Consider the following 19,642-nt stretch of genomic DNA (forward strand, 5'->3'; position numbering starts at 1 on the left):
AGGGACTGATGTCCAACAACAAATAAATGCCATTTTTAATTGAGACCTCCAAATTACTGTCAGATTATTGTTGTGTCATATAGGGACTGATGTCCAACAACAAATAAATGCCATTTTTAATTGAGACCTCCAAATTACTGTCAGATTATTGTTGTGTCATATAGGGACTGATGTCCAACAACAAATAAATGCCATTTTTAATTGAGACCTCCAAACTACTGCACTTTAACTTTATTTCCCTCCTGCTGTCGTATACGTTCCTTCTGAGGAAGCCTAAGGTAGAGTTTGCTTTTTAGCATGTGTTTGTAACATGGTCTTTCCAATTTAGTTTGTTAGTCAGTATTATTGTTGCTCCTAGATTTTTCGCCTTGCTCACTTCTTCTAGTGCAGTGTTATGTATTGATTATGTTGAATGATTTTTTTGTTGTTTGTGAATTTTAGAACCTGGCACTTCTAAGGATGGAATTCCATGCTATTTTCTATTTCCCATCATTGTAAGCTATCTAGATATCTGTGTCATGTTTAGTTCTTATAAGTCCCATATAGAAGGCTGTATTTCTCTCTCTCTCTCTCTCTCTCTCTCTCTCTCTCTCTCTCTCTCTCTCTCTCTCTCTCTCTCTCTCTCTCTCTCTCTCTCTCTCCCTCCCTCTTTCTCCCTCTCTCTTTCTCCCTCTTTCTCTCTCTTTCTCTCTCTCTCTCTCTCTCTTCTCTTTCTCTCTCTCTCTCTCTCTCCTCTCTCTCTCTCTCCTCTCTCTCTCTCTCTCTCTCCTTCTCTCTCTCAGATAATTTTAGCGATAATTATTCTTTTTTTAAAATATCATTATTATTTTTATTTTTTATTATTATTAATAAGGCCCCACTTGGATAAAAACGAGCTCAAAAACTATAGGCCCGTCTCTAATCTTCCATTTCTATCAAAAATCCTTGAAAAGGTAATTTTTTCATCAACTTAAACAACATCTATCCCTTAATGATCTAATTGAACCTTTTCAGTCTGCATGGCCATGTCACACCCCCCAAATCCACCCTGCTAAAGTAGACACGACTTGTTGAGTGCTGAAGACGATGGTTCATTTTCTATTATTTCTCTTCTCAATCTGCCGGCCGCATTCGACACAATCGATCACGAAATTCTAATAAACATTACAAATTAAAAATATCGTTTGGCATCTTTGGCACAGCTATTTCTTGGTTTCAATCTTATCTTAGTTAATAACCGTGAATAATATCTCGTCTAAAACCCAATCCCTTGAATATGGTGTTCCGCAAGGTTCGGTTATTGGGCCTATTTTATATGTAATGTACACTCAGCCACTCAGCAAACTAATTTCTCAATATAATTTAAATTACATTTTTATGAGATGACTCACAACTGTACCAATCTGTGCCAATCGAGAACATTCAAGAATGCGCCCATAATAGAAAATGTCAACAAATGGATGCACGCTAGCAAATTTAAAATGAACCACGAAAAGACAAATGGAATGCACAAATAACTAAGGAAATCAGAAAGGAGGCCAAAGACATTATTTTTACTAAGTCAAGATTCCAGGTCACTTTTCTAGATCAAAAATTAATCCCAGTATGAATGACAATGATTCAGATAGAAGCTAGAATTTCTACATCTAGAAGGAGATCTTCATTTGGAATGTGTTTTGGCCTCAGTTCCCTTTTTTTATAGTCAATACGTGTTGTCTTATGTATTTCGCAAATCAGATAGCTTAGCCCTACTCGTCTCCATTCAAGAATGGGAGTACCTAATAATATATATATATATGCACGAATAATAATTTTATGAATAATTTTTTCATTATTCCATGAGAGATGAGAGCTGTTTAAGATTTAATATCTTCAAAATCATCATATCAGGACTAGACTGTACAAACATTCTTGTCACTCTTCTCACTCTTCTTTGTGTATTCAATCATGACGTGACAGGACAATTAAATTTACTCATTTATGTTTTTTTTTTCAGGGAAAAACAGTGACATTGAAGTTGAAAACAGAATCATTTGAGGTGAGAACAAGAAGCCTGACCCTTCCTGATCTTACCAATGACCCATCTGTCATCTTGAATACAGCAAAAAAGCTTCTCTTGATTGAAGTTAAAAATTCACAGCCGGCGCCATTGAGACTGAGATTGATGGGTATGTACCAAAATCAATGATATTCAGTGTAATGAGCAACAGTAATCATGAAAACATTTTATAACCATGAAAGATAAAAAAAACAAAAAATAAAACTTGAGCTTTGATATATCTAGGGCATGATTAACTAAACATGCTGAAAGCACTCTACAAAGGGTCCCTGACCAACAGCAACACGTCACATGTAGAACGAGAATAATGCCTGTTCGGCGATATTATAATTCTTTCGACAGACAACGTTGTTGACGGCCAGGTACTCATTTTACATCTGAGTACAGTGAGAGAATGTGAATAAAGAGCTTCTCCAAGGACTCAACAATGCGCCAAGCGAGGCTCTAACTCAGGATCCGAAAGCGAGTTTCATACTACTAGACCACATAGCTGCAAAATGTTTAGACTGATAACAAAGATAACAACAATTCAAGTTATACAAAATCAGCAACCTGGCTGGTAGCAAAACCCAATCCAATTCAATTCAAATAGCCATAACTTATTTTCAAAAAACCATACGAAGTCTTTGAATGTTATTTATTTACCCCTATCAAAACCTCTGTCCACATCAACATACAGCACAAAGTGGAAATGAGATTTATAAATAAATGGTTCAGGATGTCTGACCAAAGGGGTGACTTTTCATTTTAAGAAATTAGAATTCTGTGGGAGTTATTTTCTGTGGTAAATAACTTTTTCATTTCTTTCTTTCTTTTTCTTTCGTTTTTTTTTTCAGGGAGGGGGGGGAGTGTCAAAAGGGGAATAATTGCAATAAGGCAAATAATATTAAAAATGCTCCGTCCAAAGATGCACAGTTTTGTCGTGAAGCAAAGTTATCCAATTGGATGTGGACAATTAAAAGTTTATTTGACGGTTCACTATAAAATTTAATCTGACTTAAAGAGAGGTTTGAATGTGAGTTATCAATTTTTATAGAAAGATCATTTTTTATGTTTGGGCATATTGAAGGATTGCAGATCTGTGTAATGTGAAGCAAATATATCCTAAATCCTATCGTAAAATTTAATCAAATGTATATTTCAGGTGTGAGAATGTCAAAGCTTGTCTATTCCAACAATGATCAAATGACAGTCAACAGCATGTTCAACAAATACAAAAAGAAAGAAGAGGTTTCTACTAAATGTCAAAAAGAAAATTTCACCAGCAGTTTCACTGACAGATTTGTGGACGATTCATCTTTACATGAAGACGATGAAGATGAAGATTTCAGTCGCCCAATTATTTTACCATCTCTTGCAATGTGCAGTCAAAGTCAGAAAGGACCTAAAAATGATAAGATGGTTACATATAGTCCCAGTAAGATGAGAAAGAAAACTAAAAACAATGATTCATTATCATCAGGGAAAATTCTTGATTTTTTTGCAAGTCAGAAGGAACCAACTGTCCAACCAAATCATCGATGTGACCATGGCAACCCAAAGGTATCAGAAAATACATTGCAGCAAAACCAAAACAATTTTGATAAACCAACAAAAAGGACCTCAATAGATATCTCTAAGGAGAACGACACGAAAGAAGAGAAAAATCCTGTTTGCCCATTGGATGTTGACAATAAAACTCCTTCATTCTCCCAAGCTTATTCTTCTGGCCTATCTAATGATGCTCCATTAACCTGTCCTATTTGTAGTTTAAAGCTCTCTGGATGTGATCTTCTGGCAATTAACAGTCATATTGATTCTTGCCTCAATCGTCAGACTATTCGGACTATCCTACAAGATGAAAAAGTAGAAAAAAAAAGCCAATCTTTTAAAGGAAAAAGGTAAGTTTGTTTGTGTAAGATGATGGCCTGTTTAAATCACAATATTTTTACACTGTAGTTCCCTTAAGATAAACTGTGTTAAGATAACTCTTGCCTAAAATAAACCCTGAGGCTGGTCCTGATTTTTCCAGTCTAAATCAAGAATATTTAAAATGTCTAAGATAAATTCTATTGGTGAGCTAGTCCGGATAGTATAAACTCATCTATCTGGATCTGTACGACTGGGATAGACAGGGAGTCTCTCAATCAATCATCCCTCTTCCTCTTCCCCCTTCACTCCATCTCCCATCTTTCATTCTCCTCATATATTCACTTGCCGCAATCAAGAAACAACACTGGCTATATTATTCGAATGTGTGGTGTGTGCAAAGATTCACTGAAATACACAAACTTGTCGCCACAGGATCCACACACTCACACACGCACGTGAACATGTACTTTTATCATAGTACACTAGAGACTATGGCTGTCATCTGCATTATTTGCGGCCTCGCTCGGCGCAGAGTTGAGTCTTTGGAAAAGGCTCTTTACTAACATTCTCTCACCGTACTCAGGTGTAAAATGAGTACCTGGCCGCTGACAGCGTTGTCTCTGTCTGAAAAAAATGTAATATCGCCTAACAGGCGTCATGTCATGTCCTACATGTTACCTGTTGCCGTTGGCCAGGGACCCCTTGTAAAGCGCTTTGAGCACGTTTAATGGATATTGCGCTATATAAAAGCTCCAAGTTTTTTTTTGTTTTTTTTTTAGTAGAAAGGAAGAAATGGGATATCAGTCAAAAAATTCTAGTTTTACAAGGCATGATAGACAATGAACAATAGAAAAGCCCTACAATTCAAAGGACAAGGATTGTGAAAGAAAAAGATGTTGGAAGAAGACAAAGTCGAGACTTCCAGGAGGGGGGGGGGGGGGGGGGGGCACAGGCGTGCTCGAGGCCAGTGATCGATGTGAAAAGTGACCAAACAGAACCTTACTCAGGCAAACAATACTAAAACTCTGATCTCCTTGGAAAACTCATCGGTTTTGGTAATCAAAAAATTCTAACGGACTAGGGAAAATTAAAAATAGATATAAATGTTAAGGAAGATGACTCTACATTCTTTTAAGGACTCTATTGTTTTGAAAGGTTTGATGGCACTTATAAAACATTGAGGTCATTTTAGGGCTAGTAGAATGGAAGAAATGGGATACCAGTCAAAATCTTATAATTTTACAAGACATGATAGACAATGAACAATAAACTAGCCCTACAAGACATGATAGACAATGAACAATAGACTAACCCTACAAGACATGATAGACAATGAACAATAGACTAACCCTACAAGACATGATAGACAATGAAGAATAGACTAACCCTACAAGACATGATAGACAATGAACAATAGACTAACCCTACAAGACATGATAGACAATGAACAATAGACTAGCCCTACAAGACATGATAGACAATGAACAATAGACTAACCCTACAAGACATGATAGACAATGAACAATAGACTAACCCTACAAGACATGATAGACAATGTACAATAGACTAACCCTACAAGACATGATAGACAATGAACAATAGACTAGCCCTACAAGACATGATAGACGATGAACAATAGACTAACCCTACAAGACATGATAGACAATGAACAATAGACTAACCCTACAAGACATGATAGACAATGAACAATAGACTAACCCTACAAGACATGATAGACAATGAACAATAGACTAACCCTACAAGACATGATAGACAATGAACAATAGACTAACCCTACTAGACATGATAGACAATGAACAATAGACTAACCCTACAAGACATGATAGACAATGAACAATAGACTAACCCTACAAGACATGATAGACAATGAACAATAGACTAGCCCTACAAGACATGATAGACAATGAACAATAGACTAACCCTGCAAGACAAAGGACAATGAACAATAGACTAGCCCTACAAGACATGATAGACAATGAACAATAGATTAGCCCTACAAGACATGATAGACAATGAACAATAGACTAACCCTACAAGACAAAGGACAATGAACAATAGACTAACCCTACAAGACAAAGGACAATGAACAATAGACTAACCCTACAAGACAAAGGACAAGGGATGATTTTGAAAGACAAGGATGTTGGAAGAAGACAAAGTCAGGATTGCGAGGCAGGGGGGGGGGGGGGGGGGGGGGGGGGGGGGGGGGGGGGGCAGGCACAGCCGTGCTCGAGGCCAGTGATGGATGTGAAAAGTGACCAAATAGAAAACAATACTAAAACTCTGATCTCCTTGGAAAATCATCAGTTTTGATAATTACAAAAATTCTAACGGACTAGGAAAAATGGATATAAATATAAATGTTAATTTTAAATTAATTTAATTAAATTAGTGGCAGCAATAGTAGTAGTAGTAGTAGTAGTAGTAGCAGTGGCAGCAGTAGTAATAGTAGTAGTAAATACTGAGAATTAAAAATTCGTAAGATTCGGCAGGTATGGTGCTGTGAGAGTCCGATACTGGAATAATTGATCTGACTCTTTTCTGGAAGTCTGTGGGAGATCATGTTCCAGCTCTTGCTGCATTGGCATCCCGGTCCGGTATGCCTTCTCAACATGCTCGTCAGCTGATGCTGAACGAAATTTTTCTTTATATAATCTTGTTTTACTCACAGAAGACAACATCAAAGGATTAGTTTTCCTTTACTACAATAAGTTCAATGATGCCTCTTTTTTTTTTAATAGTAAAGGAAAACTAGGCCTTTGATGAGTCTGAGAGAAAGTGTACGTTTGAGATAGTCTGTAGGTGTGAAAGTTTAATAAAACATACTGTGAATGAGAGGAAGTAGGCCCTCTGTGTGACAAACAATTACACTCACACACACAAAATACACACAGACACATACTATGGAATAGAACACTTACACTGGTGAACATTCAACTCACAGTGTGTGTATTTTATGTGTGTGAGTGTGATTGTTTGAAAGTTTGGGCACATAAATTGCGTTACAGTGCGGAAAATAATAAATGCAGCCTCCTTTAAGTGTAATAAAATGTCTTTTATATTTATTTTTTCCATATATCGTGTTAATTTTTACCGGGAGGCTTAGTTCTGCTTGGCAAATTTTTGGGATTTTTTGGGGGCAAATTTTGGCAATTTTTAGGCCCGAACTTAGCAAAAAATGCAGGTGCCAGCTATGGGTATGAAGGCTGAGAACTTTGTCTATCATTCACCCCTACCCTTCCATTGTCTCATCCACGCCATGCACATCTCCACCTTGCAGTCGCCTACCCCCCACCCCACTCTCCAATGAATATCCTCATCCTCACTAGGCTAATGTCAAGGGCTCACCAATCTGTATTCAGAACAATACTGGCACTCATCATAGCACAATTAACTCTGGCACTCGTCATAGCACAATTAACTCTGGCACTCATCATAGCACAATTAACTCAGACTAGGGGATGAGTGATGATAGCGTCTCAAATCTCCCAACTTTCGTTTTATTTTTCATTATCGTCTCACTCTTCTTTCCAGGCGATTATCATATGTCTGTTGAATAATAATAATAAATGGCATAGTGAAAGATGACTCTAACTCTAACGACAAAATAAAAACAAGAAGCTGGGCAGTGATGATAATCATCCGCAGAATTCCGAGATGTTAGGATTTTTTCAGAAATTTTCCGCTGTTTTTGCCGTGTCAAATATTTTCTGCTGCGTGGTAGTTCGGCGGAAAAATCACTGTTACTGTTATGTCTTGTGTCATTTTTTGACACCTCTGCTCAGCTGCATGATTTTTGGTGACACTCCCATGGCCATGACGTAAGTCTAGACACATTGGCACCAAATGTGAATAGTGGTACAATACCCATGACGGCCTTGGATGACAAGATGATCGAAAGGGAAGGGGGTGGGGCAAATGGGTGTAATTTTTTTTTTTTACCCTTTAGCTTTGTACTCTTTTATTTTATTTTGTTTTATTTGTTCTGAATTCAATTGAATTCATTACAACTTATGTCTGAATACAAAAATAAAAAAAATTAAAAAATCAATCAGAGTGGTCTCTCTCTCTCTTTCTTTCTCTCTATCTTTCTCTCTCTCTTTCTTTCTTTCTCTCTCTCTCTCTTTATTTCTCTTTCTCTCTATCGTTCTCTCTCTCTTTCTTTCTTTCTTTCTTTTCCATAATTTTTGTCTCAGCCAACCTTCTAACCATATTATTATGTTTATAGATATCACTTGGTATTAGAGAGATAATGTATAGGCTTAATTTAAATTCACTCTTTTGGTAGAATATGTTTTGCATTTGATTAAAGATTCTTATTTATAAGCTGCATAATCACAAGGTTGCAGTAATACACACACATTAGCCGTGTTTGTAATATAAAAACAAATACAGTCCATTCTGGATAATTGCAACTCGGTTAATCGCAACGGTTAATCGCAACTTTCGGTTAATTGCAACATTTTTCAAGAAACGGAATTAATGCTATATAAAAGTCACTGTTTAATTGCAACAAACTTCAGTTTTTGGCAACAAATTTTCAACCCCAAAAGGTGGCAAATTCCGGGCATTACAGTATTGGTTTATGAGGTCATCTGTGACCATTAGAAGGAGGACTAGGCATCGTCTAGACAACAGGTAGACAATGACAGTTATAAAGAGAAACGGAGCGATATCCTTTGTTTTGGGATTGACACCTGTGCATATGGGTTTGGTGAGAGCTTATTGTCTCTCATCACGGCTAATCTCTTTGACTCTTACGAATGTTGAGAACAAAAGAGTGAGAGTTAATCCAAACTATTTAAAATGGCGGCTTACATCAAAGCTGCTTCTGCGTGGTTTTTATTTTAATCAAATTGCTCAGTCTGTGGTGGACTAAGAACAATGTTTACCACAAATGGCTTGAGTTTACCATATATGGTATGAAACTGATCAGTGGACAAATCAAAAATGTTATAAAAACTTACAACATGCAGTGGTGAAAACAGTATCCCATCATTTTATCTGACATCGACCAAAGATACCGTAGACATGGACGGTAACAAGATGTGAAAACAGTATCCCATCATTTTATCTGACATCGACCAAAGATACCATAGACATGGACGGTCTCAAGATCGTGTACACTCACTCAGAGGCAAAAGTTGCAATAGCGGACGGGAAACTAAACTTCGGTTAATGGCAACTTCGGTAAATCGCAACATGTTCGCTGATCCCAAAGTGTTGCGATTATCCGGAGTGGACTTACCTCCTTTTGGCCAAAAGTTTATCATAATCTCTCGATATAGTGGGCAGCAATTTAGGGCTCTAAAATGTTGAATTGGTAATGACAATTCATTAAATTATATTTACAAAAAGTCAGCTTGTAACTAATGATCAGAATAGATTTGTTTTAGAAGTTAGTAATATATTACTATTACGTAATATTAAGTATGTGTTTTAGAAGTTAGTAATATATTATGTAATATTAAGTATGTGTTTTAGAAGTTAGAAATATATTACGTAATGTTAATTCCTCCTTTTTGACTAATTGTCATTATCATCACTGTTTGGGGTTACCCTATGTATTTATTACAGGGGACAGCAAATGTTTGTGTTGCTGAAGGGTTGTTCCTCTGTGTCCCCAGGGACTGCAGTGGTTGAAGTTGCCAACTCAATTAACTTCACTTCAAAAGCAATTATTTATAGTTAGTATTTGTGTGAAATAAGATGGAACAAAAATTTTTTTTTATAAATTATAAATAGACTAGAAGTAAAGCCAAGGGGATTTCTACTCAGTTGTCATTTTTGATACTCTTGTACAAAGGGAAATAACGTTGGCTGAAGTTGATTCTACAAGTAGCTCTCCTATTTGTCTATTCATTCAATCAATATTGATCCCTGTATTTAAAAATTATGCCCTTCTGCCACGACATCATAAGATATCGTCGCCTAGGCATTCCATGAAGGAATGTAGATAATTCATCAAACAAGATGTCTGCAGGAATCACCCATGTTGTCCCCACCCCCTGTATTGATTCCTGTATAGAGTGAATTAAAAGTAAGCATTGAACTTTTGACTGTATGTGTCCATTGCCATTTTTGTAAAGGTTTTTTTTTTTTTAATTTCTAATTTAAAATCCAGGCACATGACAGATGACCAAAACAAGGCGACGAGACACCCAGGGAAAGTTCGAAAGGTCCAGAGTAGTGTGTTGTCTTATTTTCAACCTTGAATATTTTTGTAGTCTACTAGAATTAATCTCTTTTGTTCAGTTTCACTTTCCCTTATTGGTGAACATATTTTTTGTTGCAAGCCTTTGGAGGAGAACTATGAACGATATTGCTTCTTTTCTGCATAAATAGAGTCGCCCTCTGTCTTGTATGCACTGCGATTGGTCTTAATCATATTTTATGCTCTGAAATAAACATTTTTTAAGTCCTGTTTTTTCCCCCTGATTTTCTTTGTATTCCTTTATCGAAATAATTTTCACATCAAATACAAATATAAAAATCTGAAAAAAACTGATATTTTATATTTTTGGTCAAATCAGAAGAAAAAAACCCCATCACCTAACATACACCATTGTACTCGCATAATCTTCATTTGTAATAATTGATGCCATGTATTTAACTAAAACAAAAATCTCATAACATTTGCCAGACGAATATGACAAACCAACACACAAAACTATGAGGAACTGTGACGGTTTATAGTCGGTTTGATAGAATTTAGTGTAAACTACTCCATAAAAATGGCTGACTAAAAACACACAATTTCATTTCTTCTATACAACCACCTCTCCTCTACCACCCATGGGTAGATTGGACATTTTTGCAGAAGTGCTACAAAGCCAAGCAATTGTTAAATTACATGATAAGGTTTTCATGGTAGGATGCCCTTAGCTGTTTAATAAAAATTGCTGATATATCATGAACTCTGGATGGAGTCTTTAGACTTTCTATTTCTATGGTGGGCGGGGAGATCACAGTCGCTATGTGGTTTATTCCCCTATATTTTGCTTTTCCAGGTTGCCTTCTGCCTTTGTCTAGGAATGAGATGACTATTATTTGTTGTTTCTCGTGGCCTTGGCCAGTGTTCTTGGCTGAGAGGAAAACAGTCAAATGTAGAGAACGAGTTTTTTCCCCTTATAAATCATCTCTCTTATGTTATTAGGGTAAAATTGTGCAAATTAGAGATGAGAACACTAATTTTTTATCAAAGTTGCTTGACAATACTATTAATCGATGCTTATATAAAACCACTTTGAGAAATTCCCCTAACAGTGTATGTTGTGCAAATCCACCACTATATAAAACAAAGGGGCATAATCCATTAAATTTTTGCTGACACTTTTAAAAATCTATTATTTTTATCCCGTGTGTGTCATTGATGTTTTTTGGCTTAAGCAACTATCACTATTAAAAATATGACCGTATGCAGGGCTGCCAGGCAGGTTTTAAAAAGTCTGCTCCGACCAAACTAGGCGATGTGGCGTCTCTTGGACGTCGACTTAATTTCAGAAATCACCATGAAAACTGAATTTTGAGATGAGGTATTTATAATAATTTAGCATTTTATAGTACATGCTCTAACTACTGGTGCTCCTTTTGTAATGATCTGTGAAGATTTATCTTTTCATATTGAAAATCAACATCATCGTGAACTGGGGGCATACAAGGTTTAGTTCCACGAGCTATTTCTTCATTCGTACCCCCGTGTGGTGTCCGGGGTCCCTCAACTTGGAGGGAGCAAGAATGGACCCACCATAAGCTCATGCGTGCATCGCTAAAGGCGACTAAAAGTAAAAGAGCCATTCAGGTTTGATGGTAACCAATGAAAAAGCACCCGACTGGTGAGAACAAACATATGGAGAGGCATGGTGGCTCCACAGACCCCCACATCCCAGCCCTTTATTATCATTGCTTCATTCACTCGTTTTGTTATTTTTCTTGTTCTGGCAATCATCCCCAAATCTTTTCTCGCCCCAAATCCCATGAACGTAGTAAACAAAAGATGCAATCTTCTTTGACCTCGAGAAAGCCTTTGACACAACTTGGACATTCGGAATCCTCAAAGATCTGCACAATATTGGTCTACGAGGAAACCTTCCAATGTTTGTCAGAGCATTCTTAAGTAACAGATTCTTTCAGGTCAAAGCGGGATCCACCTTTTCTGATCTGTTTGATCAGGAAGAGGGAGTTCCACAGGGTAGCATTCTGTTTCCCATTCTGTTTGAGAGATAAAAATGAACTCAATAGTGAATACAATGAGACAGAATGTTGACTGTTCTTTATATGTTGATGAATTTCTTGTATGCTATCAAAGTAAATCGAGTATGGACACCATTGGGAGACAGTTGCAACTCCAACTAAACAAACTGTCGGAGTGGGCAAATCTTAATGGCTTCTCCTTCTCCCCATCAAAAACAGTAGCTGTCCACTTCTGCCGAAAACGCCCCTGCATCAGACAACCTGACCTTTATCTCAACAATTCCAAAATTGGGGTAAAGGATAAAACCCGATTCCTTGGTGTGATCTTTGATAGGAAACTAAATTTCCTTGCCCATATCAAAGATCTCAGACTGCGATGCATGAAAGCATTGAGAGTTCTGTCGAGCATGGAATGGGGTTGGAAACTAACACTCTTCTTAAAATATACCAAACCCTTATTCGATGAAAATTGGACTAGATACGCATCTTTCGTATATGGCTCTGCAAAGCCATCCTACTTAGGGATGCAGGACCCAATTCATCACCAGGGACTGCACTTGGCCCTTGAGGCTTTCCGCACTTCTCCAGTGGCAAGCCTTTATGCTGAGGCAGATGCGCCACCTCTCCATCAGGAGGAAAAACTGGCTCTCCAGTATATAACTAAGGTCAAGGTCACATCACTGCACAACAACTCGGCACACAAACACCTACCCTGCAAGAAAAATTTCACAAGCACCCAAAAATGACACCACCATTAGGTTATAGAATAGAACAAGACATCGCAGACATGAACATCAGTCTAGATAGGATACATCCACACGTCCAGGCAAAGACATTACCATGGTCCATACATAGACCAAACATAAACTTGGATTTAACAAACTTAAAAATTCACAAAAGACCCACAGATATACAAACATGACTCTAGAAGTAATATTACTACACAAACTACACGCACATCTTCACGGATGGTTCAAAGAGCCCAGATGTAGTAGGGTGTGCCTATCACTCATCGGAAGGCACTGGATCACTTACTTCACTTGGATGAAAATGTTTCGATCTTTACAGCGGAATTGAAAGCAATCCTAAATGCTCTCCGTTTGGCTGAGAGTGAGAAATCAAATAAAAACAAATTTTTGATCTTGTCTGACTCGCTATCCACATTTAAATTTAAGGGGATTTCAAATTTTTATTGTATTGATCCAAGAATCACAAGTATCTTGAAAGGTGCAAATAAATTATTTATTAAAAAAAAAGAAAGTTTGTTTTCTGTAGGTACCTAGTCATGTGGGTATCCGGGGGAATGAAGAAGCGGATCGACTGGCAAAGGGACGGTGAGCTAGGAATTACAAGAGGGCAGTAAAATCCATCATGCAGATTTGAAACTTAAGATAAAAAAGCACGTCCCACAGGAATGGGAACTATCCTGGAGTCGTGACGTTCAAAACAAATTGAAACAAATCAAAACTGACCTCGGCCCCAGATCCAACTCGGGGCTAAAAAGAAGAGACGAGGTCAAAATAACACGATTCCGGATCGGACATATTGCCCTCACTCACCGTTTCCTTCTAGTCAGGGACGAAAAGCCCCTGCAGAAGCTGTAACTGTGACCTCACAGTTCAACATATTTTGATAGAATGTACACAGTTAGAACAGATAAGGTCACAACATTATGAAACCAGGGACTTGAAGTCTCTGTTCCAGTCAGTCGATCCACTAAAGTATCTGCAGGAATGTGAACTCCTGCAGAAATTGTAAATAAACATTTTTAAATAACAAACTTGTAACTATTATGGTTTTAGTTTTATAAAATTTTACAACAACAGTATTCACAACAGCTATGGCTTCTCAAGGCTTGATAAAAACTGATTAAAGCTAGAAACGTATTTCTTAAATGACCTAAATATTGTTGAAAGAGCCGTTGATTACCTAAAAACAAACAACAGCAACAAGTCATTCAGAACAGCGCAGCAAAGTTAACTTTAAGGAAAACATATATTATATGGTCCATTCCCTCCCACATATCTATGAACTGCACTGGCTTTCCAATCAAAGTGAGATTAACCTACAAAATCGCCACCGCATGCTTTAAATATTTTAATGATTTAGCTCCTAATCTACTTTTAAAAACCTGTTCCATTCTTATTCTTATGCACCTTCCCTGTACACTAACAAACCCTATTACTATTACGTCCTTATACAACCTTCCAGATCACAGAGATCGTCTGATAAACTTAACTTTTAGTTTCTCTTTTTAAATACAATTCTTTTTGCAGATGATCCTTTTCTGTTGTTAGTTAGGAGACCATGGAATTATCCTTTTCTGTTGTTAGTTAGGAGACCATGGAATTATCCTTTTCTGTTGTTAGTTAGGAGACCATGGAATTATCCTTTTCTGTTGTTAGTAGGAGACCATGGAATTATCCTTTTCTGTTGTTAGTTAGGAGACCATGGAATTATCCTTTTCTGTTGTTAGTTAGGAGACCATGGAATTGGAATTCTATTCCCAGAACTATTGGGGAACAAGTCGTCCTTCACAGCCATTGGGCCCATGAAGCCAGAGTTTATCCCGGGTTCTATAGCGTGAAATGGACAATAGCAATTGCTCGATACCCTTTGGATAGGACGCTAGTTTATCACAAAATACATCCACCAGATGCGGGCAGGGAGGTACTTGCTGTGTCTTTTATCCCCTCTTATCTGTTTTCCAATTGCTTTCTGTCTTTGTCTTGGAATGAGATTGTTTGGTTTTGTCCTGACCTTGGTCAGAGTCCTTGGCTGAGAGGGAAACAGTCGAATGTATAGTTATAGTTTTGGGAGATGATATTTTTTTCCTTGTAAATCATCTCTCTGTTGTTATGCATTGTATTATGTTTAGTTTACACATTATATTATATGATTGGTAAACATTTGAGTGTATTCCTCTTAGTTGGGACCTGTGCTTGTGTCTGGATGAGACTTTTAGTGATCTCAAACTAAGTACTTTGATAGTGTGCTTTTGGAATCTACACCTGTTTCTTTTTTGAACCAATTCCCCTTTGTCTTCCCTTTTCTCGGGTGCTTTATTGTAATTCATAACTTTTTACTATCCCATTTTCTTTCTTTTTACTGGCGCTGATATGACCTTAATGTGTTGCAAGCGCCGTAAAACCCTTAAAAACAACAAAACAAACAACAACAGTGCAGCACCTGGGTGGGGTTCCTGACCTCCCATAGTGGGCAAGGAGGTACTCGCTGTCTTAATGTCTTTTATCCCTCTGTTTTCTAACATGCTTTCCTCCTTTGTCTTGTTTTGTCATGGCACTGGCTAAGAGGGAAACAGCCAAATGTATAGTTTTGGGAGATTATATTTGTTTTCCCTTGTAAATCATCTCTCTGTTATGCACTGTATTATGTTTTATTTACATATTATATATGATTTGTAAAAATTTGAGTGTACTCCTCTTAGTGGGGACCTGTGCTTGTGTCTGGATGAAACTTTTAGGTTATTTCAAACTAAGTACAGTAAAATTACTTTAAACGGAAAGAAGCTAAACCGAAAAATACCTTAAACCGCAAAGAATTTAATAAATTGTGCGAGTTTCTTCATTATCTTTGTACTAATTCTTACGATGAACCGAAATACAGTAAAATTACTTTAAACCGAAAGAAGCTAAACCGAAAAATACCTTAAACCGCAAAGAATTTAATAAATTGTACTACAGTAAAATTACTTTAAACCGAAAGAAGCTAAACCGAAAAATACCTTAAACCGCAAAGAATTTAATAAATTGTGCGAGTTTCTTCTTTATTTTTGTACTAATTCTTACGATGAACCGAAATGTGTACAATGATAGTGTGCTCTTGGAATCTGCATCTGGGGCCGTTTCATGAACACGGACTGTGCTTAGTCTCTGACTTTAGTCAAGGACTTGAAAAAATCAGATTTCATGTGAGCTGACTAAGCAAGTCCCAGACTAAAATCGCGGCACCTTCGGACTAAGTTTGGCCAAGTTTTAGTCATTTGCTGAGGCAGGACTTCACAAGCTTAGACTGAGACTAGTAACTAGGATACGTCATAGCGTCAACAGGATAGCAGCTATTTTTAGGTGAGAGAGCTTCAATTCGGAAAGAAAATACGTCGGTTACGAATGACGAGGCAAAAAGTGTTCTGCCACTATTGACACGGGCTTTAAAAAAACTATAAGATAATTGCAGATCGTCAAGTCTACACATTTTTGTAAGCAAAAACTTTAAAAAAGACTGAATCTAATTGGCTCATTAGTTGAGAGTGAAGGGAGACTTGAAATCAAAGGATTTGTGTCAAAGAACAACCCAAAAAATTATTTGAAAGTATAGTGGAGACAAAAGTTATTCTGCTGGCTTTGTAACTGACTGAAATAATGTGATTCATCAGAACACACTTTTTCTTTGGTTTGTTTTTTTTTTTTTTTTTAGGTTCAATTTGAGTTTCTTTGTCTTAAATATAGACCATGGACACCATTGTAGTCTAGAAGTCCAAAGTCAATATCACGTGATTTGATTCATCATGACAAAAGTAAGTAATTTAAAAAAGACTGAAATTTTATTTATATCGGATGTGTTGCTAAATTCCTCTTTGGAAATCTTTTGCGTTGACAGGATGAAGGCGGGTATATTACCTTCCATCATGTTGAACTAGAGAGCGGGATGTTACCAGCACAAAACTTCCGAATTAGTCACCGTCCTTACAACACTCACTTCTTCCAAGCAAGAGACTAGCTAGTCAGAGACAAGAAAACATTCAAGGTATCCGACTTTTTTAGTCACTTGCTTCGTTTAATTTTTACTAGACGAGTAAATAACTAAATCTAGTCCTTCGTGAAAACGGGGCCCTGTTCCCTATTTGTTCCATTCCCCTTTGTCTTACTTTTCTTGTGTGCTTTTAGTTGTAAATCTAGAATTTTTTTACTATCCCATTTTCAGCCTTTTTACTTGCGCTGATATGACCGCAAGCGCCGTAAAACCCTTATAAACAAACTACTTGGTTTTCTTCAAGCCCAGGCTAGAGTCCTTGACTGGGAGGGAAACAGTCAAATGTCTACCTATAGTTTTGGGAAATGATTTTTTTTTCCTTGTAAATCTCTCTGCTATGTATTGTCACATTTTTTGTTTTAAAAATATATATATTGGTTTGTAAACATTTGAGTGTGTTTCTCTTAGTGGGGACATGTGCATGTGTTTCGATGAGACTTTAAATTAAATTAAGCATTTATATAGCGCAATATCCAATAAACATGCTCAAAGCACTTTACAAGGGGTCCCTGGCCAACAGCAACACTTAACATGTAGGACGGGACATGCCGCTTGTTAGGCGATAGATAATGTTTTTCGGACAGAGACAACACTGTTAACAGCCAGGTACTCATTTTACACCCAAGTGCGATGAGAGAATGTGAGTAAAGAGTCTTTTCTAAGCGAGGCTCCAACCCAGGACCTTCCAATCCTAAAGCGAGTGTCATACCACTAGACCACATAGTTTGTTTTGTTTTTGTTTTTAAGGGTTTTACGGCGCTTGCAACACATTAAGGTCATATAAGCGCCAGTAAAAAGGAAGAAAACGGGATAGTAAAAAGTTCTAGAATTACAATTAAAGCACCCAAGAAAAAGGAAGACAAAGGGGAATTGGTTCAAATAGGAAGCAGATGTAGATTCCAAGAGCACACCATCAAAATACTTACTTAGTTTGAGATCACTAAAAGTCTCATCTAGACACAAGCACAGGTCCCCACTAAGAGGAATACACTCAAATGTTTACAAATCATATATAATATTTATACAAATTATAATACAGTGCATAACAGAGAGATGATTTACAAGGAAAAAAATATCATCTCTCAAAACTAACCATACATTTTAATGTTTCCCTCTCAGCCAAGGTATCCGGCCAGCGTCAGGACAAAACCAATTAATCCCATTCTAAGACAAGGGAAAACAGATATAGGAGGATAGAAGACACAGTAAGTACCTCCCTGCCCACTATGGGAGGTAGGAACCCCACACAGCAAGACCACATAGCTGCACAAAAACTTTAGGTGATCTCAAACTTAAGCACACTGATAGTGTTCTTGAAATCTACATCTGTTCACTTTTTGAACCATTCTCCCTTGTCTTGCTTTTTCTCTTGTGCTTTCAATTGTAAATCTGTTAGTTTTTGACTATACCATATGTAAATCTGTTAGTTTTTGACTATCCCATTTGTAAATCTGTTAGTTTTTGACTATACCAATTGTAAATCTGTTAGTTTTTGACTATCCCATTTGTAAATCTGTTAGTTTTTGACTAGCCCATTTTCTTCCTTTTTACTGACACTAAAATGACATAATTTGTCATAAGCGCCATAAAACCTGTAAAACAATGAATCGTCTTGGAGGAAAAACAGAAAATTTTGGGACCAACATGAGGTGTTGCCTTTAAACAGAAGTTGATTTCAAGAGTGTTGAATAATACGAATTCCACAGTATTATTCTTGCTCACAGGAACCTCTGTTAGAAGTAGTCCTTTAGAGCCATTGGGCCCATGAGCAGGAGTTTATCCCGGTTTCTATAACGTGAAATGGACAATATCAATTGCTTGCTATCCTTTGGATAGGATGCTAGTCTATCGCAAGGTACTTTCCACCCAATCTAACAGACTGCTTGGTGAACAGAATATGTCAAGCAAAATCGTACAGTTGGAAATCCGACAATAGTCGTAAGATTTACAGGCCTGCACCATTCTTAATACAGTACAGCTTGCATAAAACGGTAGCTTCATTACAACAGGAAATGTTTAAATCCCCGTTCTACAGCATATATAATTCATGTTATTCATGCATGCATGGCTATAACGGGGAACTATTTCTTGGAACACGGGTGAGTCACAAGTTGAGCACCCTGTTGAGAATAACTACGTACTCAAGACGAAAAGAAGAAGACACACATGATACACCTAACTTATAGGGAAAGGAGATGATACACCTAACTTATAGGGAAAGGAAATGAAACACCTAACTTATACTTATAGGGAAAGGAGATGAAGTGGGAGTGGGCCAATTGCAGTTATTGCGTGGACTGCTGACGTTTCTCTGTGTACCCATGACAACGCAATGAAAGCCTTGTCGTGAGAGTGAAAGACGCGTGACTGACCTATCAACATGTTGATACACTTAGAACTACAGTAGAATTACTTTAAACCGAAATTTTGGGGACCTTCTAAACCATTTCGGTTTAAAGACATTTTGGTTTAAAGCAAGTTCCCATTTTGCAATGTTTTTCAAGGGTAGTAACTAGCCTATTTAAGGAATTTGTTCATTTAATCGTATCATGGGTTTCCCGTTAAATGGAGTTGTTGAATAAATGCTGTCTTCGTAACCATTAATTGTTTTGTTGTTTTTTTGTGTTTTTTTTTTTGTGTGTGTTTTAAAAATATTTTTGGGGGTTTTCGTTTTCAATTCAAAATTGTTGAAAGAGTTGAGTTTGGGATGTCGTGTATTTTACATATCTCTGTCTTGATCAACTTTTTTTTTTTCATAGACTTCAC

General features: G+C 37.1%; 2 protein-coding genes across 11 annotated transcripts in view; both read left to right on the forward strand.

Annotated features, from left to right (window-relative positions):
* LOC144966095 (DNA polymerase kappa-like) overlaps positions 1–19,480 on the forward strand; it is a 69,174-nt gene extending 49,694 nt beyond the window's left edge. For 9 of the 10 annotated variants that reach the window (XM_078902162.1, XM_078902168.1, XM_078902164.1 and 6 more), the window contains 3 exons: positions 1,976–2,147; positions 3,183–3,918; positions 10,035–19,480. In XM_078902162.1, the coding sequence (XP_078758288.1) occupies positions 1,976–2,147; positions 3,183–3,918; positions 10,035–10,125 (999 nt within the window). In that variant the 3' untranslated portion in view covers positions 10,126–19,480. The remainder of the gene's footprint in view (positions 1–1,975; positions 2,148–3,182; positions 3,919–10,034) is intronic. The other variant, XR_013644156.1, reaches the window with a different exon arrangement.
* Positions 1–19,642, forward strand: part of LOC144966101 (protein AAR2 homolog) — a 417,529-nt gene that overhangs the window by 48,260 nt on the left and 349,627 nt on the right. The gene's annotated exons all lie outside the window — the stretch shown is intronic.

Source organism: Berghia stephanieae, chromosome 2 (genome assembly GCF_034508935.2).
Source record: "Berghia stephanieae isolate SIO BIC M18660-M18661 chromosome 2, UCSD_Bste_1.3, whole genome shotgun sequence".
NCBI classification, from domain to species: Eukaryota; Metazoa; Mollusca; class Gastropoda; order Nudibranchia; family Aeolidiidae; genus Berghia; species Berghia stephanieae.